Here is a 17842-nt window from a genome sequence, read left to right as displayed (position 1 = left end):
TACCAGTTACATAGCTATCACCATAATAGAGCTATATGAATTCGATGACGACACATCATATTTCATGTTGGTGACCAAACGAAAACGACAAAATGTTTCTTATCAATAACAACACAGTGATGATAATTTTTTTCTTATCGGTGACGACACGATTTCTTACCTGTTTGTCAAAACATCTTATAACAATAGATTGGAACCAGGAAAAGATTTGCATTGAAAATAAAGCACAAACAGGCAAATATTTTGTCTTATTTGAGAATACTAAGACAGGAAGATAAAAAAACAAAACAAAAATCATAAAACGACAGCAACGTTAATATCCACAAAGGTAAAAAAGTTACGCCATAAAAACGGATGCATGAACATTGATACGCTGTTATGGTTCCCATCAACAGTATCATGATGAAGGTTAGGGATAACAGGCTGCCTGGACTATCGTGTTAAAACCTAATGGCACCTCACAGACCCGACAAGCCCATTTCCGATCTCGGCTCCTGACGAAGCTCTTCACCTTCCCTCGCTTACCGTTAGGTTAATCCCGTGGACTACAGCCGAGACAGATACCCGTTACCATGGTAACCAATCCAATTCATTTTCCTACCTGCCACTTAACGCGTTACCTGTAAAAATCAGTACAGTGCTCACCTATCGAAAAATATCGATTTTTCCAGCAAAGAAGTAGTCTTCTCTCTTACCTTTCTCAAATTCTTCCATTCTAAAACGACAGCTTGAACGCGACCATCGACAATGACAATGTCACTTTCCTTACAAAAATATGGAATTCTTTCAGCACACACTTCGATTTAAATGACAAATTGTCAAAAAAAATTGGACGAACAAATTGGATCTTGGAAAAACTCCCAGCATCGGTGTATGGCAGGTCTCCGCCGACTCTGCGTCCTTTGTGTCGACCGGTGAATAATGGTTCTTCTCCAACCATGTGATCGATCGTCAACTGAGGTAGTGAAGCAGACGACACGATACCTATGGCTCGTGCTTTTAATTATCCGGTATCAGGTAAGGATTTACCTTATGCTAACTTGGTTCCAGCCAATAATTTACAATCCTAAAAAACCTCGGACCTACTTCTTATTCCGTGACGCGTCACACACACCCAGCAGTCAACTGTTCTGTCCTTTTCTCGCTTAAAAACTACTTCCTACACCACACTTCATTCCCATCCACATTCTTAATTGTTCAAAAGACAATACTCATGGGATTTGTCGTCAGAATTCTACAATATATAGGTTTTCATACTTAATTGGACTTACCCACATCAGATTCTTATTTCGCAATAATTGTTCTTTGAAATTTGATTTGAAATTTCTTGTAAGCAATAAAAAATCCTTTTTATTGACTAAACGTTTGCTCGACGAGAAGTTACATTATCAGAACATTCTTTTAATTTCCCAGACGTGTTCAGTCTGTTTAAACGTATTCTGTATTCAAGCTACCTGTTAATTAACTCAACTATTGAAAGCTTAACATTGTCTTTAATTAAAAGCGGTAATAGTTAGCGAGAAAACAATTTTAGACAGTATAAAAAAAACCCAATAAAACAGTAGAAATTACCTCATCTACCGAAACCCGGAATACTTACAAAACACGTCAAATTGTGTTTGTTTCGTTTTCACTTATTAAAATTGCTTTGTAATACCCAATTTAATATGGTTATTGTGTTAGATACCTTCAGGTTATCATAGTTATCAAACACAAAAAGGAAAACACTTCGTTATTATCTCCGCTGTTTAATGTATGTAAAGTTCCTCGGACAAAAGGGTTCATCGTTAGCTGCGCAACGAGTTCAATGTTTCGCTCCATGTGTGTGGATTAATTGACTGAATTCCATATTTAATCAAATATGGCAATGAAAGCCGATTAGCCCTTCGGTCCTGACCTTATCGGGGACCGTGCAGGTGTCTGGCAGGCCGAAATCACCGGGGGACGTCCCTTATCCCCAAAACCCGCGAGGTGGGACAATCCGCTTTACGTCAACTCGGAGGGACTTGAAACAGAAGGGAGCTCTGTTAATCGATAGCAATGCACTGCACATAAGGCGCCGTCAAACAAAACAAGCTGCCAAAATTTCAATAATATTAAATTCACAATATTTCTTTTACTCATGCCAACTGATATATGAGCATTCTACAGGTTTTGTAATAGAACACCACTTCTCAAATACAACGGCGTTTTTTAGAGGAGGCCTATAGATTTTTAAGGTTTTGATATACTTTCTAGTGTTTTGGTATTCGCTAATTAATTCTCACAGGTGAAAACATCATACAGTACAGATATCGAGAATTAATCATTTCGGTAGGAATTACAAGTAAATACAATATCAGATAAATATTGTGTACTAACCGTAGTATCAACCTTGCATGCGCACACAACCTTTGATCACGAAATACATCAGAACATGTGCATGCAAACAACCGCTTTTGGGCGTAATACCTCGGAGTATTTATGGCCGTGTCAGCAATGCTCTTATTGGTGTTATCCTTATTTTTCAGTTTTATGTCTTTATTGTCGCGCCATTACACCGCACGCGGTACACAGGGTCGGCGTGGGGACCCGTCACCTCGCCGCCATTTATTTTCACCTCTGGTATTGTCACAGTGGCCTAACTCTCACCTCACGGGTCCCTAAGGTGGGGTGAAGGTGTAGACTCGCACTTATGTTTGTGAGAACGTAAACCTTTGAGAGAAAAGAATTGGCTCGGTTTTGGGAGTACTTATGTTTCTCTGTTGATAGCGCTTAGTGTACATGTTAGGTGCTCCTGTTCGGTTTCCGCGCCATTTACACCTTTAGCTTGACAGCGTGGTCGGAGTGAAATGACATTTAGCGTCACGCGGTTCCTGATTCTGTTGAAAAAGTTGTGGTGCCGTGTGCACAGTTAGACGTAGGAATCAGTAAATCTGACGAAGCACGGTAACCAAGTCAGGGTGCGACAAAACATGATAGTCTGGTCGCTATAGCAACAAGTCCCGCCAAGGTGAACATGATTTTAGCTCCACAAAAGTAAGTAAAATATGGGGTTATTAAGGTGTATAATCAATAACTCTGTCATAGGAACAGGTAAACTCAGCCAATTCCCCCAGGTACATTTGGTGATTTGTCCTCAGGTAAAAAGCATTTATCTAAAAACATCGTGCGTGCCGCCATCATCAGAGGAGGTGTAAAGGGGATGGTAATACGGAGGCTGTAATCAAAGAGCCTTCAGATTTTCCATTACACTATGAGAACGTCCGTAGCTAGTCGGTAATTGCACGACAACTTGAGCTCTAAGAACAGCTCCCCGTTCGCGCACGAGAATCCATATAAGGTCGCCCTTTGATCTTAATGCAAGTCTGTGAGGGACGATAATCAAGCAATCCTCTTTAAATATTGGTACTGGCTCCGTCTATTGAAGCAACACAAAATGAGAAGAACCACAAGATATAGGTTCGCGGCATTAAGACGACTGTTGTAGAAACACTATGATTGTATGTACACACTACACGATGTATAAATTACTATTCAACCTCCTTTGCCTTCGAAAACCCAACATCAACTAATACATGAAACGTTTTAAGCTAATTAAGCAACGTAGATTGAAAGGGTCAAGATAAGACCATTTAATATGTCGTGTGACTGGCATCACGAGGCACCGAATGTGACCGGTATCATGTGACAGGTGGGTGTTACTGATATCACGAGACAGTGTGGAAATAGGCAACATTTGACTGGAATGTATGAGCGGTGTTACGCGACTTAACTATTACGTAATGCCGACATCCCGGAAACGTATGTTGGCTCGTCGACATGTTTGACTTTTTTAAAACGAGAAAGCATATCGTTATGTTGTCATGTAACTATGTAACCTAGTATGACTGCATTGTTACGTTTGTCATGTGTGACAGTGCATTGCTACTTTTGTCATGTGTGAGAGTGCAGTATTACGTCGTCAGTCTGGCAGTGTAGTCCTACGCTGTCATGTGTGACGTTGTAGTGTTACGTCGTCATGTGTGAGAGTGTAGTGTTACGTCGTCATGTGTGAGTGTAATATTACGTAGTCATGTGTGAGAGTGTAGTGTTACGTCGTCATGTGTGAATGTAATATTACGTAGTCATGTGTGAGAGTGTAGTGTTACGTCGTCATGTGTGAGAGTGTAGTGTTACGTCGTCATGTGTGAGAGTGTAGTGTTACGTCGTCATGTGCGAGTGTGTAGTGTTACGTCGTCATGTGTGACGTTGTAGTGTTACGTCGTCATGTGTGAGAGTGTAGTGTTACGTCGTCATGTGTGAAAGTGTAGTGTTACGTCGTTATGTGTGAGTGTGTAGTGTTGCGTCGTCATGTGTGAGTATGTAGTGTTACGTCGTCATGTGTGAGTGTGTAGTGTTACGTCGTCATGTGTGACGTTGTAGTGTTACGTCGTCATGTGTGAAAGTGTAGTGTTACGTCGTCATGTGTGAGTGTAATATTACGTAGTCATGTGTGAGAGTGTAGTGTTACGTCGTCATGTGTCAGAGTGTAGTGTTACGTCGTCATGTGTGAGAGTGTAGTGTTACGTCGTCATTTGTGAGTGTGTAGTGTTGCGTCGTCATGTGTCAGAGTGTAGTGTTACGTCGTCATGTGTGAGTGTGTAGTGTTACGTCGTCATGTGTGAGAGTGTAGTGTTACGTCGTCATGTGTGAGTGTGTAGTGTTACGTCATGTGTGAGAGTGTAGTGTTACGTCGTCATGTGTGAGAGTGTAGCGTCACGTCATGTGTGAGAGTGTAGTGTTACGTCGTCATGTGTGAGAGTGTAGTGTTACGTCGTCATGTGTGAGAGTGTAGCGTTACGTCATGTGTGAGTGTGTAGTGTTGCGTCGTCATGTGTGAGTGTGTAGTGTTACGTCGTCATGTGTGAGTATGTAGTGTTACGTCGTCATGTGTGAGAGTGTAGCGTTACGTCATGTGTGAGAGTGTAGTGTAACGCCATCACGTGTGATTTATTCAACTAGATAGTGTATTGCTACGTCGTCATGTTTAACGAGAAATGTTACAAGAGGTAGTATACTGCCAATAAATTGAGGCAATCAAATTGAGTGATGCTTTACATGTGCTCAGTGCAAAGTTGGAAATCATTAATTATTTGTTGGTTTTCAGCTTCTATAACACTTTTGTTAAAGGCTTTCTTCGGCTAAATAAGTTAATATTTACTGCCCGATTCATGAGAGGCACCACAGCGAACGCACGGGCCGTCTCCGACCTAACACATATTGTAATAGTGTTTCCAACGCAGGCCCAACTTATCGTCATTATATTTATGGCTGTTATATATCCCTCCGCGTGGAAGAGGGGTATTTGAATAATGAAATGGTTAATAAAATATTAACAATTCCGTGGAAAGATTAAATCATAGATCATATTTGGATACAGGAAGAAAAATCGATGGGTGCAAGAAGTTATCACAAAGATTTAACACTGTGTTTTAATGAGAATGTAATGCTGACATACATATTTAACAATGTTAACTAAAAGCTAATTTAGCGAAGACCAATGGTGCTGTTACCAAGCCGACAAGACTGCAGTCCCACCGGAACTCCCACCCGAGTCCTCCACGCTGGATCGTTACCGCCGATCAAGCGACAGTGATGTGCTACAACACTGCCTTTGTAGGTACATATGCATTATCAAGCGACGATAAAATTTACATGTGTCCCCAAGCCAAAGCACAGGTACACATATGGACTGTGTTGTGCCCGTATACAGCCAGCTGTTGCAACAACGTACCTTATACGACTTTGAAGTTGGGGCTAACATGTGTCGCGACGAACATCCTAGTCCTGTCGGCACTTAACCTGACAAACTTATGAGGCTCATAACGGGTAATCTATACAAAAAGGTCCCACGTGGTACCAATCGTGATACATCTTCTAAGAAAAAACTTCCGTGGTATCAACGCAGATAAACATTGTAATAAAGGTCTCCCATAGCACCAACTAATTTTATCATTTTAATTAAGGTCTCCCATAGCACAAAAGGAATAAAGCTTGTAATGAAATTCAAAATTGTAATGAAAGCGCTCCATTGTACCAACACGTGTTAATCTTGTAATAAAGGCATTTTACGGTACCAATAGCCTTGTTATCATGGCCTCTCTTAGTACCAACCACGATAAACCTTGTAATTAAGGCCTCCCATAGTACCAACCATGATAAACCTTGTAATTAAGGCCTCCCATGGTACCAACCACGATAAACCTTGTAATTAAGGCCTCCCGTGGTACCAACCACGATAAACCTTGTAATTAAGGCCTCCCATGGTACAAACCAGGATAAACCTTGTAATTAAGGCCTCCCGTGGTACAAACCACGAAAAACCTTGTAATTAAGGCCTCCCATGGTACCAACCACGATAAACCTTGTAATTAAGGCCTCCCATGGTACCAACCACGATAAACTTTGTAATTAAGGCCTCCCATGGTACCAACCACGATAAACCTTGTAATTAAGGCCTCCCATGGTACAAACCAGGATAAACCTTGTAATTAAGGCCTCCCGTGGTACAAACCACGAAAAACCTTGTAATTAAGGCCTCCCATGGTACCCACCACGATAAACCTTGTAATTAAGGCCTCCCATGGTACAAACCACGATAAACCTTGTAATTAAGGCCTCCCATGGTACCAACCACGATAAACTTTGTAATTAAGGCCTCCCATGGTACCAACCACGATAAACCTTGCAATTAAGGCCTCCCGTGGTACCAACAAGAATAAACCTTGCTATGAAAGTCAATGGTACCAACGAGCAAAGCCTCTCCATAAAGGACCCCTATTATATCAACAGGTACACAGAACTCCTCACAAGGGATGAAAGAAAGGCACTTGAGATACCTTTGGCCCAATGGATACCCCTGTATGAAACAGTACAATATGAAAGGGGTGGAGAGGGGGATGATCACAAATATCAGACCCAGACTCCAACCCAGCATTTCCTATATCAAGTGCAATCGACCTGTCCAGTTTCTCTGCACAAAAAAATCAATACAGATGTGCTCCGGGTGTGCCATAGTGGTATGCATTCACCGACAGGTACCATTAAGTTGCATTCAAAGACACGTTGTCATTGAGTACCCTCCTGTCTCTAAAAGTCTTCGCGAACATCAATGTATTTCATATATTCATAATGAAATCCTATCTCCAAGTATGGACATATATGTATTGTATTCATGTACATTCATGGGAAGTAATGACCATGAAATAGACTTTAATTTTAGAATTTAAAGGGGAATAGTTGCTCAGGTACATTTAGAAACTGTATCCTACCATGGCGATTCCCGAGTATATCCACAGGTAAGTATGATCCTGGGACACTGATCTATGATACCCTAAAAGGACAGCCAACCATACACTTCAAATATCATATTCTCCCAATAAATATTTTCTTATCTACATAAATATATACACCAAAACATACATTTTATAAACGAGGTATCACGTTTTCTCCGACTGCGGAGGTTGCCTATCCGGTCTTGTGTTGTGAGCTGGGTAGAAACAGAGCCTGTTGAAGTTAAAAAAAATCTATGATGACAATAAGTCACATATACTACGTATGTGCATGGACTTAAGTGACAACAAACACACTGAACTACAGTCCTGTCAATAATGTAGGTGGATGTAGTGAATTAGATAGAACTTCTAATCTTTTTGTATACATGCAAATCATGCAAATCATACTTACATGTATAAAACACGAACACAAACTTGTCACAGAAAAAACAGCACACTTTAACTACTGTCATAATAAACAACCTTGTTTAAGTATCATTTTATTAAAATAAAAACAAAAACGCCAAAACCATCAACCAGAAATGTTCAATGTTAGTTTGGATACGCGACAGGCAACACATGAATCCTCTAAAAACTCAGTAAATCGCAACTCCTACAAATGGCCATTCTATTACGTGTATACAAGGCATACATGTATATAAAGGAAAGATATAGGACAGATTTCTCCCTACAGTAAACTTGTATTTGAGGGAGATATCTCCCTGTAGTAAATTTGTATGTCAGAAAGATATCTCCCTGTAATAAACTTGTAAATGAGAAAGATATCTCCCTGTAGTAAACTTGTAAATGATGGAGATATGTCCCTGTAGTAAACTTGTATGTGAGGGAGATATCTCCCTGTAGTAAACCTGTATATGAGAGAGACATTTCCCTGTAGTAAACTTGTATATGATGGAGATATCTCCCTATAGTAAACTTGTATATGATGGAGATATCTCTCTATAGTAAACTTGTATAGGAGGGTGATATCTCCCTGTAGTAAACTTGTATATGAGGGAGATATCTCCCTGTAGTAAACTTGTATGTGAGAGAGATATCTCCCTGTAGTAAACTTGTATATGAGGGAGATATCTCTCTATAGCAAACTTGTATGTGAGGGAGATATCTCTCTGTAGTACACAAGTTATAAACTAGTCTTTAAATTCTAGTAGAACTGTTTTACCTAAAACGATCCGCAGAGAATGCAGAGAAGAGATATATATTGAATTGAGTAGAATGAAAATGTAGTAAGTACGCAGTGAGCTTGCGGTTTGAAATGGAAGGTAATGGGCAATTTGAGCACAAAGAGATCTTAATAGCCTCGATGTCGCCATTAAGTGGATACGGTGCCACATTAGTAGCGTAGAGAGATCAACATCTTAGTCGCATCTATCTTGCTATACAATAAGCTTTCAATAAAGTGTTTATTTAATTTTTGCCCCTGATGTTACCAGTCGTAAAACGATTTGTTAAATAAACACATAGGTAGAAGATATACATCCATCAGAGTATATACAAGTGTAGACAAAGACATCACAAACGCCGTGTTTAGAAACAGGCCTCTAGAGACATGAAACATTACCAAGAAACATGGTCTACTCTAAAAAGAAGCATTGCTTTAGGATTTCAATTTTTATGTTTTTTTCCCTCTCTCTTCACATGTGCCCCAATAACAGTTTAACAAAATTAGGGTGGAAAGTTGGCTCAAATCAATACAAGAGTTTAATGATTAAATTATCTATCCCAAACTTGTGCAATATTCGCAATTGCTTGATCTCATTTTGGTTTCAGATCTGCTACTGCTAAGGCTTTTTTACAACCGATGAAAGCCATCACAGCCAGCAATCACTGACAGCAGTACTGGCAAGGCCGTTCCCTTCACTACGAACCACTTTGAAATCTTAAACCCGGATCGAAATTGAAAGTTAAAGCAACGTTCGCCGAAGACGGGGCTTATGCAAATGTCCCCTATTTGTTGATAAGCGTCCTCGTGCATAGAACCTCGTCTCGTGATTCGGTGGCAGTGATTGTCGTGTGGCTTTGAGTTGAAGGAAGTTGGACATCCTATCAGAGCGAAGGTCGAGGTGGCAGCGTCGTGCAATAGCGGACGAAACTTTTTCTTCCAAATTTGATAACATATGGCACGTTTGATGGGATGAGACATTTGAAAACCACCATATCGTATGCACACCGAAGGTCGATCCGGTCAAACTTGTAGGACGCGCGGATGTAATAGCACTCGCCGTGGAATGTACACATTTGCCAGCACCGACGGGAGTCCGCCCTATTGATTTTCCCCGCTTTATCCAAGTTAGCCATACAGCCATCGGTGTTCCTACATTTGTAGATGGTTTAGGAAATAAATAATGTATAGGGGATTTAGAGAACACTCACGTATGCCAGGGCTAAAGTCTGAAATGTTAGAGACATCCCTTTTCGGTGAATGGATCATGTCATTACTTGTTGCACTCCAACGAAAAATCGACCATCATGAGTTTACTGGCTGTTTGGTGCTTCCGTCGAACCTCCCCAATGTCTGTGGGAGATCTTTATACACTCTTAGCAACTGTCTTTATCGATAAGATCACAGGCCATTTATTTCATCAAAAGCCAAGAGTCTGTCTACTAGAGTTGGCGGTTCTTCTCTACGGTCTAACGGGGAAACCTTTTTGAAGACATTTTCCTAATAAATCAATGTTCAACGTACAAGGGCGCTGTCACTAACTCTCAACGTAATGCATAAAGTGCCTCAATAAAATGTTAACATGGAAAAAAGAGCATTGATGACGTCATCTTAACTCAGTGGACAGTTACATAAATATTTCGGAACAATTATGTTACTGATAATTCAGCCATTGATATATTAGTTAATTCTATCATAAATTTATCTGAAAAAGGAAAACGATGTTAGCCCCCTTTAGTGGTCAGTAAATTGTGTATGAAGTATGAAATAAGGTAATTATTCCAGAGTACAATACTGTCTAGTTGAAAAGTTTTTTTTTTCGTTCCACAGGTGGCTGTAGCCAGCTGGCGCCTGTAGATCGAAGTGTCCCTCCTCCTAGCCGGGAGCATTATTAGGCTGTGATACTACCGATTACGAGACCAGTGAGTATTACTCATGTGCTACAATAATCAGAATTTGTCATCAGCGGCACGGGCGCGGGCTCGCGTGGTGCCAAGGGTGATTGATTACCAAGGCCTGGTAATTGCAGAACAGCTCTGTTTTGGGCCATAATAGCGATCTGTTCCATTGAACTTCCTGTGGAACTACCGCTGTATCCAACTAACGTCTCCTTTCCACAGTAATGAATAAGTTATTAGGTGTCTGTTGTCCCCTCTGATCCAACTACGGAGGTTCTCGTAAGTCTACACGTCATAACCGCTCCTCACTTCCGAGTAAGCCGTTTCAAGTTCTTCTCTTCAATATTTTGTCGATATTTTTTGTAATGTGTGCGTGCTTTTTAGCCACAGCAGGAATCAACACGTGGGTACACAGGCAGAGTACTTCACCATGCACACAGAACGGCGGCTCCGTGTTCTTGTGTTCTTGATAAATTTACAAATTGATCCTGTCGTGCCCAAACTTGGAATTCAGTTGGTTTTTTTTCCTGATGAACTACAGGCATAACAAACAATAAGAAAATGCTTTTGGCAAACATTGATGAGTTATGTCTGACAGATCACTTCCAAATTCATTTCCATGGTTCCAAGACCAAAGGTTATGACGAAAACACGCTTTGTAACGTTACCACATTTATACAGTGAAGTGATTTCGTTGCATTTCAGAAGAAAGTAATTACGTACGGACGTTTAAAACAATCTGGACATCAAGCAACCAGCAACGAAACCAGGGAGTCCACTTGACCGTATAATATTGAGGTAACGTTAAAGGGGTCTATTTAACCGTTACAGTGTTGAATCAACGTAATGGGGTCTATTTGACCATTACAGTATTGAATCAACGTAACGGGGTCTATTTGACCGTTACAGTGTTGAATCAACGTAACGGGGTCTATTTGACCGTGACAGCGTTGAATCAACGTAACGGGGTCTATTTGACCGTGACAGCGTTGAATCAACGTAACGGGGTCTATTTGACCGTTACAGTGTTGAATCAACGTAACGGGGTCTATTTGACCGTTAAAGTGTTGAATCAACGTAACTGGGTCTATTTGACCGTTACAGTGTTGAATCAACGTAACGGGGTCTATTTGACCGTTACAGTGTTGAATCAACGTAATGGGGTCTATTTGACCATTACAGTGTTGAATCAACATAATTGGGTCTATTTGACCGTAAATATATGATATTCAACAATTGTGGGTTTCTTTTATCTTAACAGAGTACAAAAATCTTAAACCTTTCAAACAAACAAGCTTACAGTTAGTGTTACATGCCACACTTCCCTGTCGCTGATTAAATTTTGTAAGAAACATAGACCTTGATAGCAATGAACAGATGTCTCATTTTAACAATTGAACGTCTTCCCTCCAAAAACCAGTGTCTTGACAGAACGGATGCAAAGCCAGTGAGTAAGGTGGGAAAACTTCATATGCCCTCCCTTGTGCTTAAATACTGTATTAAGTTTAAATCAAGTTTGTCATCCCTAATTCAGTTAAGTGATTATCTGGAAACAAACTAAAACACTGACATGTCAGAAAGGACCCGGCTTTGTGTCTAACCTTTAAATGTAAATCTAACCATTCTAGTTACATTGCCAGTAAACACATGAAAAGATTTAAATTTTGTCCATGACCTTTTGCCACAGTGACCTTGAACATTGTTCAGTTGACTTATGGTGTTATTCTGACAAACTTTGCTTCCCGCATCTTTGATACGGCCCTAAAATGGTGATAAATGTCGATTGTATTAAGTAACCTTCACAGCTTTCACAATTTTTGTTTTAATTTTTCTTTTGCATAAAGTTTTAATACAATTGGTCAACCCTATCACAAGTTATCAACTAAAAGCCAAAGAATGACGATACGTCTATTTTTAGTAACAATGACCTTCGTAGTTGACCTTTCGACCCCAAACTCAATCCCACTCTGTATTACCTAATACCCTAAAATCAAAAAGAGTTTCATTCAAATCAATCCATCTTTTCTCAAGTTATCGTCTGCAAACCAACATCCGGACAGACGGACGGACAGTTAGAGGGAGACAAACAATTAAGTCCCTCTGGTTTCACCACCTGGTGCGACTGGTATTGAAACTACAAAATGAAGGACTCGATAGGTGATTGGTTTTCAGTCTACAAAAAACACCAATAAAATACCAACTTTGCAACATAATCATAATTATAACTTCAATCCATAAAACTATGGCAAAATATGAACAAACGAAAGATTTACACGGAGACTCATCAAAACGCACAAGGAGAAAAAGACCAGGTGTTCCGGAAGAGTGAACGTTTTCTGCTTCATCGACGATTCCCGCCATATGAACCTTGATCACTCCAAGTAAGTAATGTCACGTTCTCAAATGAGAACAATGCATACAACAACGGAACCAACAGGCAAACTAACGAGAATCAAATACGTCCAGCTTCATGTCACACAAAGAAATGGAATATTTCTCAATACGGCCACTACTGCGACCATAAAACGTCCCCATAATTTTTATCAACCTGCATCTTTTGAACCCTTGTGTTACGAATTTGTCAGTCACTTGGCGACTTCTTGCACGAAAATCGTGATAATAGGAATAGGCCCTTGCATGTCAAATCAACTGTGACATGTTAATACCATAGGTTGGAGATGCAGGGATATTGATATCCAGAAATAAAAAATTCAAAAGGCGGAAATTTGAATCATCACATTTATCATACAGCTTGATGGAAAGCTGTCCATGTTGGTTTCGTTGTAGAAAAATATCGAGATAAGTAGCTGATGTAGAAGAGTCTGTCGTATGTCTGATTTCCCCGTGATGGTGGATATATACGATGGACGCAGTCAATAAATTTCTAGTTATTTAAAAAAATATATGATATATCTGAAAGGTTAAATGAAACAACTTTGCAAGGTCTTTGTGACCTGTTTTGATAAGCTCTTCGATAAATTCAGTCTTGTAAGAAAACAAAAACAAGTCAGCCAACAGAAGGGTGCAGTTGGTTCCCATAGGTATGTCAATAGTCTGTTGGAAGATTTTACCACCAAACTCGACGAAGATTTTGTCAACCAGAAACTCGACCATTTTTATGATTTCGTCCTCCGTAAATTTCTTCTTTGATTTGGATGTACAGAATGAAAGACTTGATGTGTAATCGGTATTGAGTTTATGAAATAAAAAAAATAGCAAATTGCCAATTGGTGTATGGACTTCTATACAAGCGTTATATCATGAGTCGATGAAATGAAGATCTGAATTTCCATTACGTCTCAAGATAGCATGGAAAGGCTCTTTTACAAAAGCATCATTGATTTGGGGATGATGGCTGATCCATGTATCTCTCTTAACAAACGATTACATAACAACATAATGAAACAATTGTATTTCTTACCAGTACATATGTTGTTGACCGTAACACAAAACGACCCCAACACTGCCCTTTGTTGGAAGCTGGTCATGGAATCGATGTTAAGTATTGGAATAATTCGCCTACATTATATGAACCTCCGTTTTTCCCGGAGTAACGATCTTCCGTGATGTATCCGGAGTGACAATCCTTCGGGATTTATCTGGAGTAACGAGCTTTCACAATAATTCGGAGTAATGAACTTAGTCATGTATAAAAAAAATGACCAGCCTTAGTGATACATCCGGAGTAACAAACCTAAGTGATATACCCGGAGTAACAAACCTTAATATACATCCGGAGTAACAAACCTGATTGACACACAAGGAGTAACAAACCTGATTGACACACCCGGAGTAACAAACCTAAGTGATACATCCGGAGTAACAAACCTTAATGATACACCCTGAGTAACAAACCTTAGTGACACACCCGGAGTAACAAGCCTTAGTGATACAGCCGGAGTAACAAATCTTAGTGATATACCCGGAGTAACCAACCTAAGTGATACACCCGGAGTAACAAACCTAAGTGATACACCCGGAGTAACAAACCTAAGTGATACACCCGGAGTAACAAACCTAAGTGATACACCCGGAGTAACAAACCTTAGTGATACAGCCGGAGTAACAAACCTAAGTGATACACCCGGAGTAACAAACCTAAGTGATACACCCGGAGTAACAAACCTTAGTGATACACCCGGAGTAACAAACCTTAGTGATACACCCGGAGTAACAAACCTAAGTGATATACCCGGAATTACAATGTTATATATCTGTTATATATTTCAAAAATATTTTTTTATATTAAAACTAATTTTCTCGCGATGAACTGGCCATAACTGTCAACGGGAGACTGTTACATTTTCTGGTAAACAAATGTGTACTGCTCCGACCATCCGACCTATCTGTTACTGCTTTGATAAATATCACTTGTAACAAAACTGACAAATGTAATTGAGTTTTGCCTGGATTATGTTACCAAGATACAGTATCATGTTTTGCATTGGTCTGAAGAAATGCAGTCTCCGAACTTAGCTGTGTTCGATAACGTACTGCCGGTAACAGGAAAGTGATGACCTCACGGTTAAATCTCCATCGTGAGAAATTTAGGCAGTGGTCTTCAGTCACTAACGTCAATAGAACACCAATGGATATTCATTGCTATGACCAGACGACGTCATATTGGAGACTATGTAGACGAGGCGGTGCCTTCAATCCTTCTTATTTTCAGTCCCTGTACCCCTATTTAGTAAGAAACGACCGGCAAGATAGTCATTCTAGATGATTTACCGTTTCAAATTGTGTAATTGTGGCTATTTGAAATCTTAGAACGTGTGCCAGTGTTTACCCAGTTTCGCCCGCGCGGGTCGGCACACTGCCCTGTAACAGGACACGATGCACTATCATTAAGGTTGTAAATCGGAGACACGACCAACGCAATAGAATACCAGGCACAAACAACATGCGGGCCCCTCAGCCGTGTAGCGTGAGGGTTCTACAACACCTCCGTCGGGAGCAGTCACATCACTCCCATATAAGTTAAATACCCGCTGGTGCTTAGGTTTTAAGTATTGAGATACCTCAAATGACTTTGGTTTGAAACTTTAAAGCTATGAGCCAGTGTTGCACGCCTTCTCCGTGTGCAGTAATCCAACACGGTGCCTTTTTTGTGTCAGTTGCTGCAGGACTTGGCTCACAGCACAAAGTTAGGACATCACTCCAGTAGTAACTTCTCATGTCATGTGACATACCCTGTTCCCTAAGCGCCACTTAAAGTTTGCTGACATTTCCAATGTTGAAAGATTATCCACTTTATAAAACTTCATAGCTATACAAAAATGGATGTTGCTTGCGTACATTTAGCGCTAGTCCTCGGGGACTGTAGTTTACCGAAGAAAACCCGTGGCATCATCAGAGTTACGTGGTCCATATTGGTGACATTTAAAAATATTTGTTTAATTCATTAAAACAGCCAAATAATTGTTTATTTAAGTGGTTGGATACGCCAGAGATTTTCCAGCGGTCTAATTATGGTTAAATAAAAATTGTCATATTCTAAATCCATGCATTAAATATTTCAGGAGATCTGAAAATGTCTTTTGTAAAAACCTAATGTAAAATCGTACTTAACTGTTATCATCAACTCATTACATCAGTATCAGGAGTCAGAAACACGAAAAATTAATTAAAGTTTACTGGAGATGAAGTCTTATAAACCAACTCTGTCATAGAGTATTCACAATTTTCAACAACACGGTGGACTGGTTCCCTTGACAAACAACACTAAGCACGAGTTCAGTATGACTCAGTCTAAATCAGCGTTTTTTTGTCCATATTTCGATTATTTAATCATCTTCTATCTTTATAACTGTTAAAAACATTAACTGATGACGTACCTTGTTTTAATACGGAGGTGTGGTTACCGTTGGCGTCCTCGGCTGTGGGCGAGGGACTTTGTTCACCACTGGCTACACTATCAGCACTCGACATACTCTCCTGGAAGAAAAAAAATAACGTCTCTCGATAATTGAACAAAGTACAGGTTTAACCAATTCTCTGATGTCCATGTACCGAGCCGATGAGGCGCTGAAACAATGACAATATTTGGTAAGAAGAACTTACCAAGACTTTACCAATTAATAAAGAGTTCACTCGCGCCTTGGTAGATATAACTTTATGAACGGCAATCCATAAGACTATTCACAACAGTACACATTAAGCTTGTGGCAATAACCGGATCTTGATAATGCATGTGTGTACGAACTGGTGAAATATTGATATGAAGTACCCGAGTGCGTTCAGGCTGTTGCCTCTTCCCCGTACCCTTGTCTGGCAGAACAAAGCACCATGGGCGAGCGGAGCGGCAGAGGTCACTATTGATCCATTTTATCATATTAATAACATAACCCGTGCTGTTGCCGATGGCGGACAGGACACAATGGACGAATTGGCCAATGGCGTGCACCCTTTGCCAAACCTGCTAAGCGGAGTACAATGGACCCGGACTATCCCCTCCCGTGGACCTATGATCGCGTGCCGGAAGAACAGAACCGTACGACTGACACGCGCCGCAAGGAGCCAATGATGGCTGACTGTACCTGTGTGTTGTACCGCTCTACCTCACCTCTAATCAGACTTCCATTCACTTCCAATACATTATAATCATTTAGCCCAATTCATAGCTCCGTTCTAATTATCAAATGTGAGCACCAGGTACGTGTAGCAGATCAATACTATATGGAGGCGATTATCCGCACGGTCTCCCTTGTACACGGTTCGCTTTGATTTACATCTCTTACCTGACTCATCAACAGTCTTTTGATTCTCCTGTGACTTTGAGGTACAAACACCGCTCGGCCTAGACTTGTCCCCGTCATTAACATCCCAGATATCACAGTCACACGCAAACTCGGCAACAACTCGATGTACACAGGTCTGTCGCTTTTATTTGATAGGAGGAAGGAAACGTCACCGTTGGTGCCTCTGATACACAGAGATAAACACACAGAAAGGTGTTTGTCATCATACTGGAGCGATCTCACAGAAACCGAGACGCATCAACATTGTCATGCCATGTCTGTCACCGCCATTACAAATAGCCAAACACCACCATTATTTCGAACAGTGACATTCATGTAACATAGCAAAGTATAGTTTAAGAGTTCTTTAACTCATAAAGATTTCTGTTCGAAATCATGCTGTATATAACGAAATCATTAAAAAGAATTAACAACACCTAGTTGATACAGTTGTCTCCCTTCTACAGTGTTTACTCGTAACTCATACGATTGTCTCCCCTTTAAAAAATATGTGAATATTCCTGACCTTAGGTTTCTACAAAGCTGCTCAAACAAAGCCCGAACAAGGTCAATGTAAACATGTGTACCGACTACCGGTCATCTGGCCGGTCGTTATGGCCACGGACATCAGATGGCCAGTACAGACGAGTTACGTAGTCGACGAGTAATTATCGATTTTCCTTTGTTAATGTCCCTCTGGTTAAAATTACGGGAGCATTCGGGGAA

The 17842-nt window shown here is 40.3% G+C and overlaps 1 protein-coding gene across 1 annotated transcript in view; it reads right to left on the bottom strand.

Moving 5' to 3' along the window:
- Nucleotides 1-17842, bottom strand: part of LOC132552198 (nucleolar protein 4-like) — a 131206-nt gene that overhangs the window by 7091 nt on the left and 106273 nt on the right. Inside the window, exon 4 of the mRNA XM_060216347.1 lies at nucleotides 16214-16313. Coding sequence (XP_060072330.1) covers nucleotides 16214-16313 — 100 coding nt within the window. The remainder of the gene's footprint in view (nucleotides 1-16213; nucleotides 16314-17842) is intronic.

Source organism: Ylistrum balloti, unplaced genomic scaffold, assembly GCF_031769215.1.
Source record: "Ylistrum balloti isolate Yb309-2 unplaced genomic scaffold, AGI_CSIRO_Ybal_v1 Utg370240, whole genome shotgun sequence".
Taxonomy (NCBI): Eukaryota; Metazoa; Mollusca; class Bivalvia; order Pectinida; family Pectinidae; genus Ylistrum; species Ylistrum balloti.
Note: the sequence above shows the minus strand (reverse complement) of the source record. Positions and strands in the feature narration are given on the sequence as shown.